The sequence below is a fragment of the Uncinocarpus reesii genome, genomic scaffold (genome assembly GCF_000003515.1).
Source record: "Uncinocarpus reesii 1704 scaffold_4 genomic scaffold, whole genome shotgun sequence".
NCBI classification, from domain to species: domain Eukaryota; kingdom Fungi; phylum Ascomycota; class Eurotiomycetes; order Onygenales; family Onygenaceae; genus Uncinocarpus; species Uncinocarpus reesii.
This window is the reverse complement of record NW_003052497.1, coordinates 745,870-761,936: the sequence shown is the minus strand read 5'-3', so window position 1 is coordinate 761,936 and position 16,067 is coordinate 745,870. Positions and strand designations below refer to the sequence as shown.

General features: G+C 47.8%; 6 protein-coding genes across 6 annotated transcripts in view; 3 read left to right on the top strand and 3 right to left on the bottom strand.

The window, feature by feature from the left end:
• UREG_06367 (uncharacterized protein) overlaps positions 1–279 on the bottom strand; it is a gene marked incomplete at both ends in the record, with an annotated part of 3,208 nt that extends 2,929 nt beyond the window's left edge. The window contains one exon of the mRNA XM_002583354.1: positions 109–279. Coding sequence (XP_002583400.1) covers positions 109–279 — 171 coding nt within the window. The remainder of the gene's footprint in view (positions 1–108) is intronic.
• Positions 280–905: 626 nt separating this feature from the next.
• UREG_06366 (uncharacterized protein) lies at positions 906–3,141 on the top strand (the record flags this gene model as incomplete). The annotated part of the gene is made up of 3 exons (XM_002583353.1): positions 906–990; positions 1,056–1,612; positions 1,669–3,141. 3 exons carry the CDS (start codon positions 906–908, stop codon positions 3,139–3,141), a joined length of 2,115 nt encoding a protein of 704 aa, XP_002583399.1.
• A 540-nt stretch (positions 3,142–3,681) lies between these two features.
• On the bottom strand, positions 3,682–5,421 carry UREG_06365 (uncharacterized protein; the record flags this gene model as incomplete). The annotated part of the gene is made up of 1 exon (XM_002583352.1): positions 3,682–5,421. One exon carries the CDS (start codon positions 5,419–5,421, stop codon positions 3,682–3,684), a length of 1,740 nt encoding a protein of 579 aa, XP_002583398.1.
• An 813-nt stretch (positions 5,422–6,234) lies between these two features.
• On the top strand, positions 6,235–7,800 carry UREG_06364 (uncharacterized protein; the record flags this gene model as incomplete). The annotated part of the gene is made up of 1 exon (XM_002583351.1): positions 6,235–7,800. The coding sequence occupies one exon, from the start codon at positions 6,235–6,237 to the stop codon at positions 7,798–7,800; it is 1,566 nt and encodes a 521-aa protein (XP_002583397.1).
• A 648-nt stretch (positions 7,801–8,448) lies between these two features.
• Positions 8,449–11,929, top strand: UREG_06363 (uncharacterized protein; the record flags this gene model as incomplete). Its single annotated transcript, XM_002583350.1, has 7 exons — positions 8,449–8,714; positions 8,805–9,619; positions 9,734–10,735; positions 10,784–11,144; positions 11,195–11,360; positions 11,411–11,637; positions 11,692–11,929. 7 exons carry the CDS (start codon positions 8,449–8,451, stop codon positions 11,927–11,929), a joined length of 3,075 nt encoding a protein of 1,024 aa, XP_002583396.1.
• A 922-nt stretch (positions 11,930–12,851) lies between these two features.
• UREG_06362 (uncharacterized protein) lies at positions 12,852–14,672 on the bottom strand (the record flags this gene model as incomplete). Its single annotated transcript, XM_002583349.1, has 5 exons — positions 12,852–13,911; positions 13,972–14,125; positions 14,198–14,296; positions 14,365–14,434; positions 14,496–14,672. The coding sequence occupies 5 exons, from the start codon at positions 14,670–14,672 to the stop codon at positions 12,852–12,854; spliced, it is 1,560 nt and encodes a 519-aa protein (XP_002583395.1).
• Positions 14,673–16,067: the final 1,395 nt, after the last annotated feature.

The following is a 16,067-nucleotide window of genomic DNA, read 5'->3' as shown; positions in this document are numbered from 1 at the left end:
GTTACGGCATTCCCCTGGGTTTTCAAACATCTGTGTCTCTGTAGTGCTCAACCCTGCTGGTGTGGTCCGAGAACGCTGATTCGCGACCTAGAACCACGAACACCTCACTTGGCGTGAGTCCTCGTCATCGGAGTCATCCGCGATAAAGAGGCCTAGGTATTTGGCGCGTATAACGACATTCGCGTCTGCGCTCTCATTCAATTCCCTTTTGACATAGTCAATCAGAGTTTCCAGCGGCGACTCGTGCTGAAGAGAACTCGGAGCACAAAACAAGACCATTTGGAACTGATGCCGCTATTAAACCGGTCGTGAACTGAGGGTTATTCGTCCGACATGCGAGATTGTATTTAAAACGGGTTGCGTCTTAATTGGTTGTTCGAGCTGTGGGAGGAGCGGAATGGTGATAAAGCTGATGCGGCAGGATATTCCCAAAAGCCATAGGGTTGTTACTGTTCTTAGAAGATCTCCCGCGTCGGCCGTGAAACATCAATTGAATGGCAGACTGTCAATCAAATCAGTTGGAGTTGTTTGATATCAAACGCGCGCGTCGCGTCGCGGCGAGGTGAGAGCTGATTGGACAAAATCTTATTGCCGCATTAAGGCAAAGATCTAATGACATAATCTGACTCATTTAAAGCAGCACAGCGCTAAATCAGACATGGTTAGCGCGCTCGAGCTTGAGGCGCGAATTTGAAGTTGAGCTGCTGCTTGTCTCCCTCTATCAACCGTCCCTTCGCTAACATTCGTTGCCCCCTCCTCTATCAAGCATCGCAACTGAACAATTTCTCCGGTGGATCTGCCTACTTTGAACAGTTACTTCCCGGTGATCGCACGCTTACCGCGTGGGATTTGCGTTGGTTGGCCGGCCTTTGAAAGCTTGGGCGATTGAAATGGAGGATACAACCATGACCTCCGGTGACATGGCTAGTCAAGGTAACCCGACGCCTGCTGGTGAGGATGGACAGACGGGAAACGGCTCTCGATCACCTAGTATGATTGTCCATGGGACCATCTGATCCATGGCAACTGTCAACTGACCTATCATTTGTTTCAAGGTTCGCAATCGAGACAGTTATCTCCCAATAAAAACGATCAAAATGGCGCCATATCAGATAATCCACTTGATGCGCCCACCTCTCCAAAACCGCAGAACGAGCAAGCTGATCTGGAGGACGAGGAGATGGGCGGAACAGAGCAAGATGGTGGAAAAGATGCATCTGGCGAACCTACAGAAGTTACCGCTTCCCAGCAAGTAGATGGCCCGAGCGATATGCCAAGCGATGAAACAAAAGCGACTGCAGAAGCATCTGCGCGTTCGAATTTAATTTCTCAGACCCATGCCATCATTCTCCCTAGCTACACGTCTTGGTTCGACATGAACATCGTTCACGATATAGAGAAGAAAGCACTACCAGAGTTCTTCAACAGCCGAAACCGAAGCAAAACGGAAGCAGTCTACAAGGATTATCGTGATTTTATGATTAACACTTATCGTCTTAACCCCGTTGAATACCTCACGGTGACTGCCTGCCGGCGAAATCTTGCAGGAGATGTTTGCGCTATTATGCGCGTGCATTCCTTTTTGGAGAGTTGGGGTTTAATCAATTATCAAGTATGTCAACCGTTCTGCCAAGGACGAATTTACGGCTTACAATGCGTTCCATTTAGGTTGAACCCAACTCTCGACCATCAAATATTGGCCCACCATTCACTGGCCACTTTAAAATCATTGCGGATACTCCTCGTGGACTCCAACCTTTCCAGCCTGCACCAGGCGCCTTTGTTACCCCTGGAAAGCCTCATCCATCCACGGAAAAAGCTGCCGTATCTACACCATTATCGAAGGCGGATTTGAATCTTGAGATTCGACGTAATGTTTTTGATGATAAAGGTAAAGAGGTTGCCAGTGACGATAAAGATAAACAACCCAACGGTGATAAAACGGTCACGAATGGCACAACTACCGACCCTGCTTCACGAACGAAGCAAACCGTGAACTGCCATTCTTGTGGGGTTGACTGTACGAGAATCAGGTTTCACTATTCAAAATCTGCCCCCGTGTCTACAAGCGGCAATGCATCTGATTTGAAATATGACCTGTGCGCCACATGCTTTTTGCAGGGGCGATTGCCCGCATCCCACCAAGCATCAGACTTTGTGAAAATGGAGGACACCAGTTACACAGCCATTCCAGACCGCGATAGACCTTGGTCTGAGCCTGAGACGCTTCTACTCCTTGAAGCTTTGGAAAACTTCGATGACGATTGGCGTAAAGTAGAACGACATGTCCGCACTCGTACCGCTGAGGAGTGCGTTATGAAGTTCCTTCAGTTGGAGATTGAACCTAAGTATGTGGATGAAGCCACAGAGGGCGATCAGTTTGAGCAGGCATTGATGAGTGGACGGGACCCGATCAGCCAGTTGGAAAACCCAATACTTTCCGTTATCGCACATTTAGCCCAGCTGGCGGAACCTTCAGTTACGGCTGCTGCTGCGGGGCGATCTATCGAAGAGATCAGGCGCTCTATGCAAAAACAACTAGAAAAAGGATTTGGGCCGCCATCTGCTGGGGGTACGGAGAAAGACAAGGAGAAGGAAATGGATCAGGGGCAAGAGACAACGCAAGCCGAAGATTCAATGGATATAGATGCTGCTAACGAGGATGAATCAACGGCGATGGTCCCAAGCTCCTCAAAAGAGAAGCGACCGACACCTTCCATTCCCTCCATTGCTATTGCCACATCTGCAGCGCGCGCAGGTGCGCTGGCGTCCCACGAAGAACGAGAAATGACCCGACTCGTTAGTGCAGCTGTGAACATTACCCTACAAAAATTTGAACTCAAGTTGGCACAATTTTCAGAGTTGGAGCAAATCCTTGAAGCCGAAAGGAAGGAGTTGGAACTTGCTCGACAGCAGTTGTTCCTGGACCGAATGGCATTCAAGAATAGAGTCAAAGAGGTACAAGACGCATTCCAGGCGATAAGTCTTGAAGGGCCAGAAGCAGCAGCTGTAAAAGCCGCTCAAATTGGTACTCTTCCGCACGGGGCAGAACAATTTCAATTTCAGACACCAGGTGCCCAAGACGGAACGGTTCAACCCCTTAGTGCAGCAGGTGGCGATTATAAAACTTTGGAGCTGTGATGGGATAGGACAACTTCTCTGCAAATATAGCAGGATCTCAATGCTTGCTCCACTTGGTTGCCTTCTAGAACGAGTTCAATGTGACAACTATTTCAATATCCTCACGGGGTTTTTCATGATGTTCCCATGGTAAGGCGAGTGTTAGGTATGGGTTTACGGGGTTAAGGATTGCTTCAAGCTGGTGGCGCCTTTTTACAATTGGGTGTCTAACTGACTCCTTTGGACTGTTTTGTTTTGTTTTTTTGCGGTTTGCTGAGGCTGACCTGCGCTGATACTTACGAATTTGTGTGTACTACCAGAAGTTTAAGAAGTGGTGTTTATTCATGTGTGCTATGGTGCTGGATGTCTAAGCTAATTATTAAATCTCATTTGTGTTAAAGCCTTCTAATTCAGTGAATTTTGCGGTCGCAATGAAAAATATAGAATATCATGAAATCTGGTTTTAAGTATTTGAGTGTGAACTTCTGTGTCGTGCACGGAAATTTCGCATCGTCTAGAGTCCAAGTCGTCTACACATATAACTTGGATAGTAACCCGTAGTTATGTATCTGTCGAGAACGCTGGGCCAAACTTTCGACGCTTCCTTTGCCCGCCGTTGATTTCCTGGCCAAGCGTTTCCCACTCCGATTGATATAACAGCCGGTCCCGCCAATTGACAAGCTCCTGAGGCGATTTCCGTTTTGTAGTCGGCCTGTTTTGCTCCTCTTCATTGGGTTCTAATTTGATATTCATACCTGATAGAGGAACGGGTTTGTTGATTTGCGCCCACAAAGCGGATTCCTCCTTGCGGCTAGCTTCGCGGTCCATAACGTTGGCATACAATTCTTCCGGGTCAGAGAGATCTTCATCATTACCCATGTTGTCTTGGGTGGGAGAGTACGTGCTGGTATTCGAATCAAAGTCGGAATCTTCAGTCGGCTCTGTGGTTGTGCTCGCAGACGGGGATTCAAGCTTGATATGGCGCGGGTTCTCGTCCAGTTGTGCACCTAACAACCGCTCAACCTCATCGTAGTCCAATAAAACGGTTTTGTACTTTTCGCCACTCTTCGGATGGCGGACGTCGAGTGCGCAACGTCGAGCTACACCTGCCCAGAACGCTTTTGCATCGTGCGCCATTCCGAGAACGTCCAACGCGGCTGAAACATCTTCCTTTTTCACTAATCTTTTGGGGTTAACGTGAGAACGCTCAACCGCCCGAATCCTAGACAAAGCAAAAAATATAGAGGACTGTATAACCCGACGAGTAATGCTTATGGCTAGAGTGTAAAAGTCAGAGAATGCGTCACAGGTAAGTGCGGGCGTTTCGTCCTGGAAACACAATTGATTCCAATTATCTTCGAACCTTTCTCGTCCAAAATTCATAAAGAAGTGTTCAGATAGGTGGATCCAATTGGACAACTTTAGTAGCTTTGCTGTAGCGAATATGCCATGCGTCCTAACACTGCTGTCGTTCTTGCTAGAATCCTCCCCGGTTGGAGGTTCTGTGTCTGGGAGAGATCCTAGCTCTGGCGCTGGCTCTGGTTCCAGTATTGGATCGGGCTCTGCTTCTTCCGGTTCCGCTTCCGCTTCGGACTCTTGGTCTTCTTCGACAAACGTAGCAATTTCACGGTCCACAAGCCAGAAATCTCCATGCTTTCGTTTTCCGGCAACATTGTGAGTCTGTTCGTCTCGTAGGCACAATGCCTTGGCAACACTTTCTAGAGCGATACAACATTCATTGCTGATCTCGCATGCAGCGGGAATATCTGATAGGATGATGTTATGAACCTGCTCTTCTGCGACATTGCGGAGCTCAAAGTTGCGCTGTAGCAGGTCTAAATAATGTCGCACTTCCATTTGGCTTTTCGTACCGATAGAGGCTGCAATCTCCGGAACCGCGTCTTTGCCCTTCTTGGAAAGCGCCATAAAAAAGGCGGCCTTTTCTTGAGATGTCCATTGGATGATTCCATACTGCGAACGGAAAAGCTGTGGCGCACCATCACAATCAGGTCCTACAAGCACATTGTTTAACGATTCCTTGTAAAGCTCCAAGTATTTATCGACTGGCAGCCTTGCAGCCGCTCGTAAGGCAAGGTGTCGAGGCTTTACACGTCGCCTTGCTCCTTGCTTGGGGGCCGGGTTAGGAATGCCATCATCAACAGAACCAGAGTTGGATTGGAAATTCCGATTTGGGGTTAAGGGTACTTCGGAATCTTTCAAACGCCTGAGTTGTTTGTTGGCGTTTTGGCCGTGTTCCTCCTCTTCGTCCTCCGGTTCATAGCTCATCGAGGAGTCGCTCATGGCTGATAATTGATTTTAGCGCAGGGACCCGATTTCCCCTAGAAAGTTTGAAGCGCACCGGAAATAGTGAAGTGAGAAGATACATGGCACCACGCCCGATGAATAGGTAAGCCGATGGTTATTGCACGCAGCAGAAGTCTAGGATATGAATCTCTTGCCGGACATCAGTCTCAAAAGAAATCTTCTGAGCTCAAGCTCCTTGTTTGCAGTGTTTGTCTAGGAGATCCTGTTTGCACCAATTGCACTGTTTGTACTGTTTGTGTCATTTGTAGCATTTGCCGCCAAGCTCACCGCGAACTTCGAAGCTCCAACAGTCAGACCAGCACGACAGTGAGAGCGCTTTCAACCCGCGAACATGGGAAATGCAGGGGATCCTACGGTTAACGGGATTCAAATCCGCCAAAATACTCTGGGCAGTAGGGCCTGTACTCCGCAGGGCATACTCTTCCACTTCCGGCCATGGTGGAACCCTTTTGATCCCGAACAGCGAGATTCGATTGCGTGACTACCAGGAGGAATGTATTCAGTCCGTGCTCTCGTACCTTGGAAAGGGCCACAAGAGACTGGGAGTCTCTTTGGCTACTGGCAGCGGAAAGACTGTGAGAGATACGCCTCTTTTTAGAAATAACGAACTGTTACTGACCTCCTCGTTTTCCAACTTTGCAGGTCATTTTTACACAGTTGATTGACCGAGTGAAGCCCCGCGAACATGATGCCACACAGACTCTCATTCTAGTCCATCGGAAGGAGCTCGTGGAACAGGCGGCAAGACATTGTACGCTTGCCTACCCGGACAAGAGTATTGATATCGAGATGTCAAATAGCCATGCAACTGGCACTGCGGATATCACTATTGCCTCCATCCGCAGCCTTCTCTCTAAAGGGCGCATAGAAAAGTTTGACCCAGCCAGATTCAAACTTGTCCTGGTAGACGAGGCGCATCACATCGTTGCACCCACGTATCTTGAGGTTTTGGAGTACTTCGGTTTGGACAAGCCCAACAACGAGGCACCGGCGCTGGTTGGGGTTTCGGCAACATTTTCCAGGTTTGATGGCCTACAGTTGGGTACCGCAATCGACCACATTGTATACCACAAAGACTATGTTGATATGATTGGAGAGAACTGGCTAGCCCATGCGATTTTTACTACAGTCCAGTCCCACGTGGACCTATCCAACGTCAAAAATGCCCCGAATGGAGATTTTCAAACCAAACAGCTATCAGCCGCAGTCAATACGGAGAAGACGAATGAAATAACTGTTAAAGCCTGGCTTTCTCGGGCGCAGGAAAGGAAATCTACCCTTGTCTTTTGTGTTGACATTGAGCATGTCAGATGTCTAACCGAAAAGTTCCGCTCCTACGGGATTGATGCTCGGTATATAACCAGTCAAACTTCAAAAGAGATTAGGACGCAAGAGCTAGACGCATTCAGAAGCCAAAAATACCCTGTTCTGCTTAACTGCGGGCTTTTCACTGAAGGTACTGATATACCAAACATCGATTGTGTTGTCCTTGCCCGGCCTACAAGGTCAAGAAATTTGCTTGTGCAAATGATAGGCAGAGGATTACGTTTGCATCCAGGAAAGCAAGACTGTCACATTATTGACATGGTCGCAGCACTGCAAGCGGGGGTTGTAACAACTCCAACTCTTTTTGGTCTGCATCCTAACGAAGGCCTTGATAAAACCTCAGTCGATGACTTTGAGAAGCTCGCGACGAAGTCCGGGATAGGTCGCCCAAAAGGATCGGCTCCCGACCCAAAGGGTGATGTCGTCGTTGACTTTACTGATTATGATTCGGTTCATGACCTTATTCAAGACATATCTGGAGAACGGCATATCCGTTCAATGAGCAAAAATGCCTGGATCAAAATCAACGATGACCGGTACATCCTCGAAGCCCCCCAAGGTAGATTGGTTATCACCAGAGACGATTCAGATTTATATTCGGTGCTGCAAATCATGGCGCTTCCCTCTAGCGCAAAATCGAAGAGTCCTTACGGGCGTTCAAAGGAAGTGGCATCGTCGTTAACGCTAACTGAAGCCGTGCATGCTGCTGACACTTTGGCCAGTCGTATCTTTGGGCCAATATTTGTGGCCTTATGGCAGCCATGGAGAAAGAGACCGGCAAGTTTGGGACAAGTTGCATTTTTGAAAAAGTCCCTTGGCTTTGATGGCGAGCTTCTTTCGGAGCATATTACAAAGGGCCAGGCTGCTGACATGATAACCAAACTCAAGCATGGTGCAAAAGGGCAATTCAAGGATATTCTTCTCATGAAACGTCGGATAGATAGAGATAGGGTGAGAGAAGAAAAACTGGAAGAGTTGAGGAATCGAGAAGAGGTCAAAGTTGGACAGTTGAATAGTCTGCCAGGGTAGCGTTTCTGGAGCGAGATTACCTGAAAGACCTGATTGTATATTACGCATAGACCGTGGGATACGAACAGCACATATAATCTCTAAATATCAGATTGCTTCTCCCAAACTCGAATGTCATGTACTGTTTCTCGACTCCGTAGACTTTTCTAGCCCCTGGTGGTCCGTGCGCGAATTTTTGGTGCTGATCGGACTGCCGTCGTCGTCAAACCGCTCAACTGATGCGAAGCGTCCTGCGCAATCGCTCTGCTCCGCCCATCGGGTTCTTGCTGCTTGCTGCCCTACTTGAATGAAACCGTACGGACATCTAACTCTTCGTTCTTCGTGTTAATCCAGAGTTGCGCGACTGGGGGCAAGCCAGGGTGAGCGGATGCGCAAATGCAAGGACGCCCCGACGGAGCTTCAGACAATCCCAACACTACCAATGATACATCTGTGACCATTGACTCTGAACTCAACAATGGAAGCAGACATAGAACCTCCGAAGCTCGCGCCCCTTCGATGTCTCGTATAGCCTCCGAAAACGATATCTTCTCGAGCGACGGGGAGAAGGCCGGCTTGCGCCTATCGGCGGAGGACGACGTTGGGACCCGGAAGCATCTCGCGCTTCCCAATACTGAATCGGTCACGGTAGCGAATTCGAGCATCTCAATGCCTCTCGAAACCCAGAAGCGACGGTTGCCGATGGACAGTTACGCGGAATCCCACAGAGTGCGCCGGGCGAGAACGCGGAATCCTTGGATCTGCTCCGGGTTGATATTTTGTGTTACAGTGTCCGCCGTCCTCGTTCTTTTGACTATTGTATACTCCTACCGGAGCCTTCAGATCGATCCGCAAGGGTGCAGAACGCCTAGCATGCGCCCAACGTACATAAAGCTTGTTGGGTTCGATTCGGAGCACACGCGCTTCGCGAGCAAGTACGGTTTACATCTATACCGGGAAAGAGGGGTTGATGAATATAACGAGGGGGATATCGGGGTATAGTCCTCTCTAATGCTTTATTGCAGCTTGGGAAAATGGTCTGACTTTCTCGTGCAGATTAAAGGCGTACCAGTGCTATTTCTACCTGGCAATGCAGGAAGTTATCGGCAAGGCCGTTCGCTCGCATCCGAGGCCTCTTTATATTTTCATGAGGTGCTACAATACCATCAAGAACGGCTTCAAACGGGAGTACGGAGCTTGGATTTTTTCATGGCCGATTTTAACGAGGATATGGCTGCTTTTCACGGACAAACTCTCCTTGACCAAGCAGAGTATGTGAATGATGCCTTGGCCTACATTCTTTCACTATACCATGACCCGCGCCGTCCAGGGAGAGACCCTGATCTTCCCGATCCCACATCAGTCATACTTATCGGCCACTCAATGGGCGGCATCGTTGCCCGTACCGTCCTCACCATGTCGAATTATCAAACCAACTCTGTCAACACAATAATTACGATGTCAACGCCTCATGCAAGGCCTCCTGTCTCGTTCGATTCTGATTTAGTCCATACATATAAACAAATTAACAACTACTGGCGCGAAGCTTATTCCCAGAAGTGGGCGAATAACAACCCCCTGTGGCATGTAACTTTGATTTCGATCGCCGGCGGAGGCGGCGATGCCATCGTCCCGTCTGATTATACAAGCCTTTCTTCTCTCGTCCCTAAAACGCATGGCTTCACAGTTTTCACGACGACCATACCCAATGTTTGGACGGGGATGGATCATTTATCTATTGCCTGGTGCGACTCGTTTAGGAAAGTCATTGTACGGTCACTATTCGACCTGGTTGATGTGAGGCGGTCTTCTCAAACCAAGCAGAGAGCAGATCGGATGAGTGTGTTTAAGAAATGGTATTTGACAGGGATGGAAGCTTCTGCGGAGAGGAGACTTCCAGGAAAAGGTAGTTTAAGCCCCCTTTATTTCCTTCACTTGTGCTAATATTCTATAGAACCTACGACCCTTTTAACTCTTGGTGACGACACCAAAGTAATACAAAGGCAAGGCGAACGGCTTACTCTTCGCGGCTTTGGTCGTCGCAAGGTGCCAGAGTCTCACCTCATGCCCATCCCTCCGCGAGGAGGTGTACCGGGGAAGAAATTCACCCTTTTAACAGACCAGAAACTCGACGCTGCTGAAACTAACCGAAAATTGGAAGTGTTATTCTGCAGCGATTTCCCGCTACGAGCCGGCCAATCGGCAACTCTGCTTTCTCTCAACCTCGACCTGTCTGGGGACAGCTCGGGCTCGATTAGGCTGGTTTGCAAAAGCGCTGTGGAAGACATAATTTCCCTTCCTGCTTCTACGCCGTCATCTAAGTTCGCGTTTGATAACGTCCCTTCCTTTTCATACTTGCAATATGACTTGGAAGATCTCACAGACTACCAGTTTGTAGCAGTTGTCGACAAGGCTGAAAATCGACATCGTGGCTGGCTCCATGCAGAATTCTCGGACAGTTCTGATTCTGTGATTCCCACCAGAGTCGGATTGGGAAGACTACTTAGCGCAGGCCTGAACGTCATGCTGCCTGCGGGAAGGCCCATGGTCACTGAGATAAAGGTTCCCGCACTCCATTCGAGCTTACTTGCATATAAGATGCATATTGAGAGCAAAGACTGTGGAAAAGAGCTTTTCAAGCCAATGGTTCGCCAATATATTTCCAATCCACACGAGTCAAAATATTTTGTAAACGTCAAAGATGCCGAAATCAATCTTCATGGGATCGCACCTTTCATGCCCCCTCATCTTCGAGACAATGCTGCCACGGCCGGCCTTTCCTTCCAGCTCTGGTCCGATGGATCTTGCAATGCGCCACTTCAGTTATCGCTCAAAGTGGACGTTCTCGGGAGCATGGGAAAACTCACTATGCGCTACCGTACAGTTTTCGCTGCCTTTCCCCTGCTTGTTGTTGCCCTCGTTTTGCGGCAACAGTTCAAAGTGTATGACCAGACAGGTACGCAGATCAACTTCTCCCTACACATATAGAAACTGACCAGCCTAGGTGTATTTATAAGTTTTATGCAAGCGCTGGACCTATCCATTCGATCTTCGATTCCATTACTTTTTCTCGGCCTCACATTCTTGGCTTCATCGTTGGCGACGTCAAAGAATGCCGTATCTAGGGGTGCCTCTTTGCCCACTAGGTCAAACTCAACAGAATCTATTATAGACTTTTCAAAAAACGACCTCCTCCTAGGATCTCAAGATGCGTTCTTCTGGTTCCTCGTTCCGTTGTTTGGCATAATCAGCATAGGTACCTGTGTGATTGTTAATTACGTTGCTATGATTCTTATCCATGCGCTCGGGGCGATCCGCGCAGTCCTGATGTCCCGGAAAGCCTACGTTAAACATGATGACCGAGGGTAAGCCAGTCTTCTTCTAAAGCGGGATTTCCTGCTAACGTTCATAGCAGTAATTTGTCGATATTTTGGACTTTGTCAACCAAAAACCGAATAATAAACACAGCCGTTTTACTCCTTTTCGTCGCCACCATCATTCCTTATCAATTCGCATATGTCGTTGCATGCGTAGTGCAGCTCGCCACCTGTGTCCAGGCGTCCTGGCATGCTCGAGAAACGGTAAGAGTTTGTCTTCCATTTACTAACATTCTAGCTAACCTTGAAAATAGCGGTCGACATCTCATTCTAGCTTTTACAACTATGCACACTCTATTTTCATCCTTATGCTCTGGATCCTTCCTGTCAATGTGCTTGTGCTCATTGTCTGGGCTCACAACCTCGCCGTCCACTGGCTTACGCCCTTCTCCTCGAATCATAACGTCTTTTCCATATTGCCGTTTATTCTTCTTGTCGAAACCCTGACATGTGGAACTATGGTACCGAGAATTACGACTCAGTACGTAAAATACACCCCAGAAATCTACTTTCTGCTAACAAGTATGCTCAATAGTTTGCGACACATCACCTATCTTCTATTCTTTTTCCTTGCTGCCTACTCCGCTATATATGGCGTAACATACGCATATCTTCTCCATCACATCACCAATCTCGTTACCGTATGGTTGGTGGGAATCCATTTCTTCGCAGGCGGGTTCTTGTTTCATAGTCTAAGTCGAGTCCTCTACGGGACGGATTCAGCACTCAACGGCACCCCTAGGCCACGAGGGCACACGAAAAAATTGCCATGAAACGACAGATGTCGAATGTGGCATTCGCTTTAGATCGTTTTACTGAAAAATATTAATAATAATAATAATATAGACATTTCTTGCATGGATTGCATGCTTAGGAAATTAAACTTGCTTCTGTACAATATTTGACCTCTTGCCGATATCCATCTTCGATCATCACTTTGGCCGAAATGCCTCGCCTGCACGTATCCATGCGTTTTTCATAGGCATTGTATGTAATATGTCTTATTTTCTTTCTGCATTTGCGGTTAACACGGCCGGCTACTGCTGCCACAGCTATCATGTATCCTGCGCTACCCTTCCAGGATATTTTCTACTTTACTTCTAGCAAGTCTTCCCTTAGCGATGGCATGGAGTTACAAGAAATTCGAGTCTGTGGCTAGCCTTCGCAATCAGCATCTTGCGCCCGGGGCACGGCCTACGCATTGAATCCCAATCTTTCAGGGAACGAGTACTTGCTTGGACACTGTGCTTTTAGCTAATTTACGCTTTAGCTTTTGAACTTTGTTCCATCTTACATTATCCTGTAGTTGGCAGTGTAGCTATTAGCCAGCCTTGCTGCTTGAAACAATAATATACATTGTTGTCTCTTATATTCAAAACATGATCAGTTTCTGTATAATTTGGAACTTCATTTCCAATAGGCTATAATGTCTTTTACTCATCTTTTTCTTTCTCCGCCAGTGTAACCCGAAGATATGTATTTATGAGGTCGTCAGATTTTGCGTCAGGAAGGAAAGGAAAGGGGGGATAAAATGCCGAGTTAAGAAGAACATATGGAGAAATTGGTAAGAAGATGGAAGACGCATTGCATTGACTTTGGATCCTATAAAATAGCGTGTACAAAATTATCATCATGGCCATTCGAAATTTCCAGTTCCATCATCTGGCGATACTCATGTATTTACCGTTGCTCATATCACAGCATATACTTGAACAATGGTGAGCGATCTCCCATTTTCTGCAGCTGTTCATCAGTATACTTCTCGTGCACCTCTTCCCGAGTCATTTGCGCCTTGCGCTTGTTAATCCTAATATATCCTAATTCCAAGATGATGGACGCTATAATTCCAGACCCTGCGAAAGCAAAAGAAGATCCAAAGCCCGTCGGGTACTTTGGCTTTTCTGACTCGATATAGATGAAGGATCCCGGAATGCCAGCTAAGTTACCGATGGAAATCATAAATGCGATACCCATAGCCTTCTTTCTTGCGCCAGCAAGGTTGTTGACTGTCCAGGCGTTTATACCAGGAGTGATTGGATAGAAGCCAATGCAGGAGAACATGACCGCAAAGTAGCATAAGCCGACGTTATCTTTGATGTCCGCGGCTTTGGAAAAAAGAATTGCAAAGGCGATGACAATACAAGTTTGTCCAAACACAAGGAAAGGGAAGCGCCACCTGTAGCGGTCTGATAAGAGCGAAGACACGTAGGCGGATATCGCGCCAACCATATACGGCGGGACCGTGAGTAACTGAGCTTTGGACGAAGTATATCCCATGTTCTTGATGATTTGAGGCATAGTGAATTTCATCCCGTAATTAGGCACCGCAGACGACCAGAAGTTGATGATTTGCAGGTAGAGCTGCCAATCCGTGACGACTTGCCATAGAGTGGCCCGATCGAATTTTCCTGGGTCTTCGTCGACAACAACACGACCTCGCTCGGCACGCTGGCGAAGCTCGAGGAATTTGATCTCATCTGGCTCTAACCAGCGTGTGGAAAGGGGCGCTGAATCTACCAAAAGGAAGAAGCAGCCAATCCCTATTAGAACGGAAGCAAGGCCTTCAACGATGAATATCCATCGCCAGCCGTTATAACCCCCGAGCCCCCGCATCTTTGCAATAGCAAAGGCCAGGAGTCCTGAGAAGCCTCCGGACAGCGCACTAGCACAATAGAACAATGCAATTCGAAGGTAGGTTTCGCTCGAGATGTACCATCTAGACACTAGCAGAACTGCACCAGGGAAAAAGCCCGCTCTATGACGGGGAAAATGATCAGTAAGGCGTATTAAGGCAAGACGATAATGCGATACGTACTCAAATATTCCTAGAACCATACGTGTCGCGACCAAGCCTCCGAAATTGTTAATGACACCGGTGAGGGTCATGGCCACACCCCAACCGACTGTTATAATACCTATATAGGTGGAAGGTCGTTTAAACTTTGAGAGGATGACATTGCTAGGAACCTCTGGGAGCTAGTCAGTATGACTCTAGGTGCGCGATTGGCAAGAATATATCGGGTGAACAATACGGTACATACCACATATGACATAGGGAAGGAAGAAGATCGAAACCGCGAAATTGTATTGTTTGCTACTCAGCCCCAAGTCCTCCACGAGACCCTCGATTTTGGCGTTTCCTATCTAGAGTTAGCTGCTACATTGCCTGAATATGACATTCAGCACTTGGTAATAACAAAACACCTACCAACATTGGTCCGGTCGATGTATGCACACAAATACAGGATCATGAGCATAGGACATAAACGCCAGTCGATCTATTGGAAATCAGACATTTGAATGGTATGTCAAGAAGGGAATGCTAGGCGAGAATATTACCTTCCGGATGCATTTTTTCCTTCGCTCTGGGGAGAAGTTTGCGAGGAATGAAGCCTCCTCGGGGGTCAGCCCAGCGTGAATATAGCTTGTCTCAAGCTCAGATTCCACAGTCTTTTCGTCATTCTGCTCCAAAGATATATTTTCAATTTCCTGGACTCTAGATGTTTTGCCACCCATGTTAACAAAGCTTGCGATGTTGTCTGGCGCAGTCGCAATTTGCCTGTGCCGTATCGCAGCAAACAAAACGGAACAAAAGCTGGCGGTTGACCGCGTTTTGTAGGGGCCTGTGAGCTTGATTCATCTGAGCCTTTGACAATACCCATCTTCTCAGCGGCCATACGGTTTGCGGGGTAAAATGGTCTGAGGATGATAGACACCCCGGGATTTTGGGAAAACCGGGGAAGCCAAGAGTTAACTAGCAGGAGGATATAACAGATCTTGCCGACTCAGCTACAATTCAGAGCGCAGTGTCGTCGAAGCTAGAGCGCTTCCCACTCCTAGGCCATGCGAACATTCACGAATGGGCAGGACAGGAAGCCCTAGGCATTCGGCGCGGAGTTAGCGATGCACGGTGACTGAGGGCCGAAACACAGTAGGCTGCGTGGAAGTGATGGACGGATGTCTTTTCAAGAATTGGGATTGAGCTAGGAGTTTCAAACAACGAAATGCCGTCTCTGGCGAATCAATTGGCCCTATTCCCGCGGCCGAAATGTCGATCAGGCCGGCAATTTGGCTATATTTGTGATGTTCAAAATCATCGGCCGTGTATTCACGATGATCGCGGGGGAGCCCACATCGAGCATGGGCCTTCGGGATGAAAACGGGTATCCTTTGTGCCTGCGGCCACTCTGATCACTCGAGAACTGAGTGCAGATCGACACTTCTCCATTTTTTAAGCCTATTGATACTAGTTAACCTAACTAGCAAAAACCATAGGAATCAGGGCTAACGGTCAAACTTTGGATCCTGCTGACGAGAAGTATACGGCAAGAAATGATGGCTGAGAGTGGAATGACCACCGCCCGGTTTCATACTGGCACTCATGGGAAGATATCTTGATTGTCAGAGAGCCAGCCTGGAGGTTCTGCCATTCTCTCAGCATGTCTTTGTGAATGGGAAGGTCGGCAAGATGGGATGGAGAACAGCAAGTGAGGTTGCGGTACATGTCTTGGCGGGCATCATTTTGCTGACAGTGCTCGTTACCCGGCAGCTCAAGATCATTCTTCGCATGTTCATCCATTCCAATCACACATTAACTATGGAACATGCAAGAGCTACATCTTGCTGAGGAATGGGGATTATTCACCAATCCCAGTACTCCTAAGTGAATTGGATTTGCTGGTTGCATGCATGCCTCTGTTTCACTCAGCCAATTGACAAAGTGAAGGCGTGTTGATGCGGAAATCTCTTGAGGTGCTGGGAGGTTTTCACCAATTATCTATCAAAGGCATAGCCCCTTAACCGGAATCCTCTGCTATCGAGTTCAGGGATCTTCAGGTCTCAAAAGTCGAGGTCGAGGAACGAAAGTATCAAAAGCAAAACTTAGGCTTGTTCAGTTTGGGGTTTAAAGAG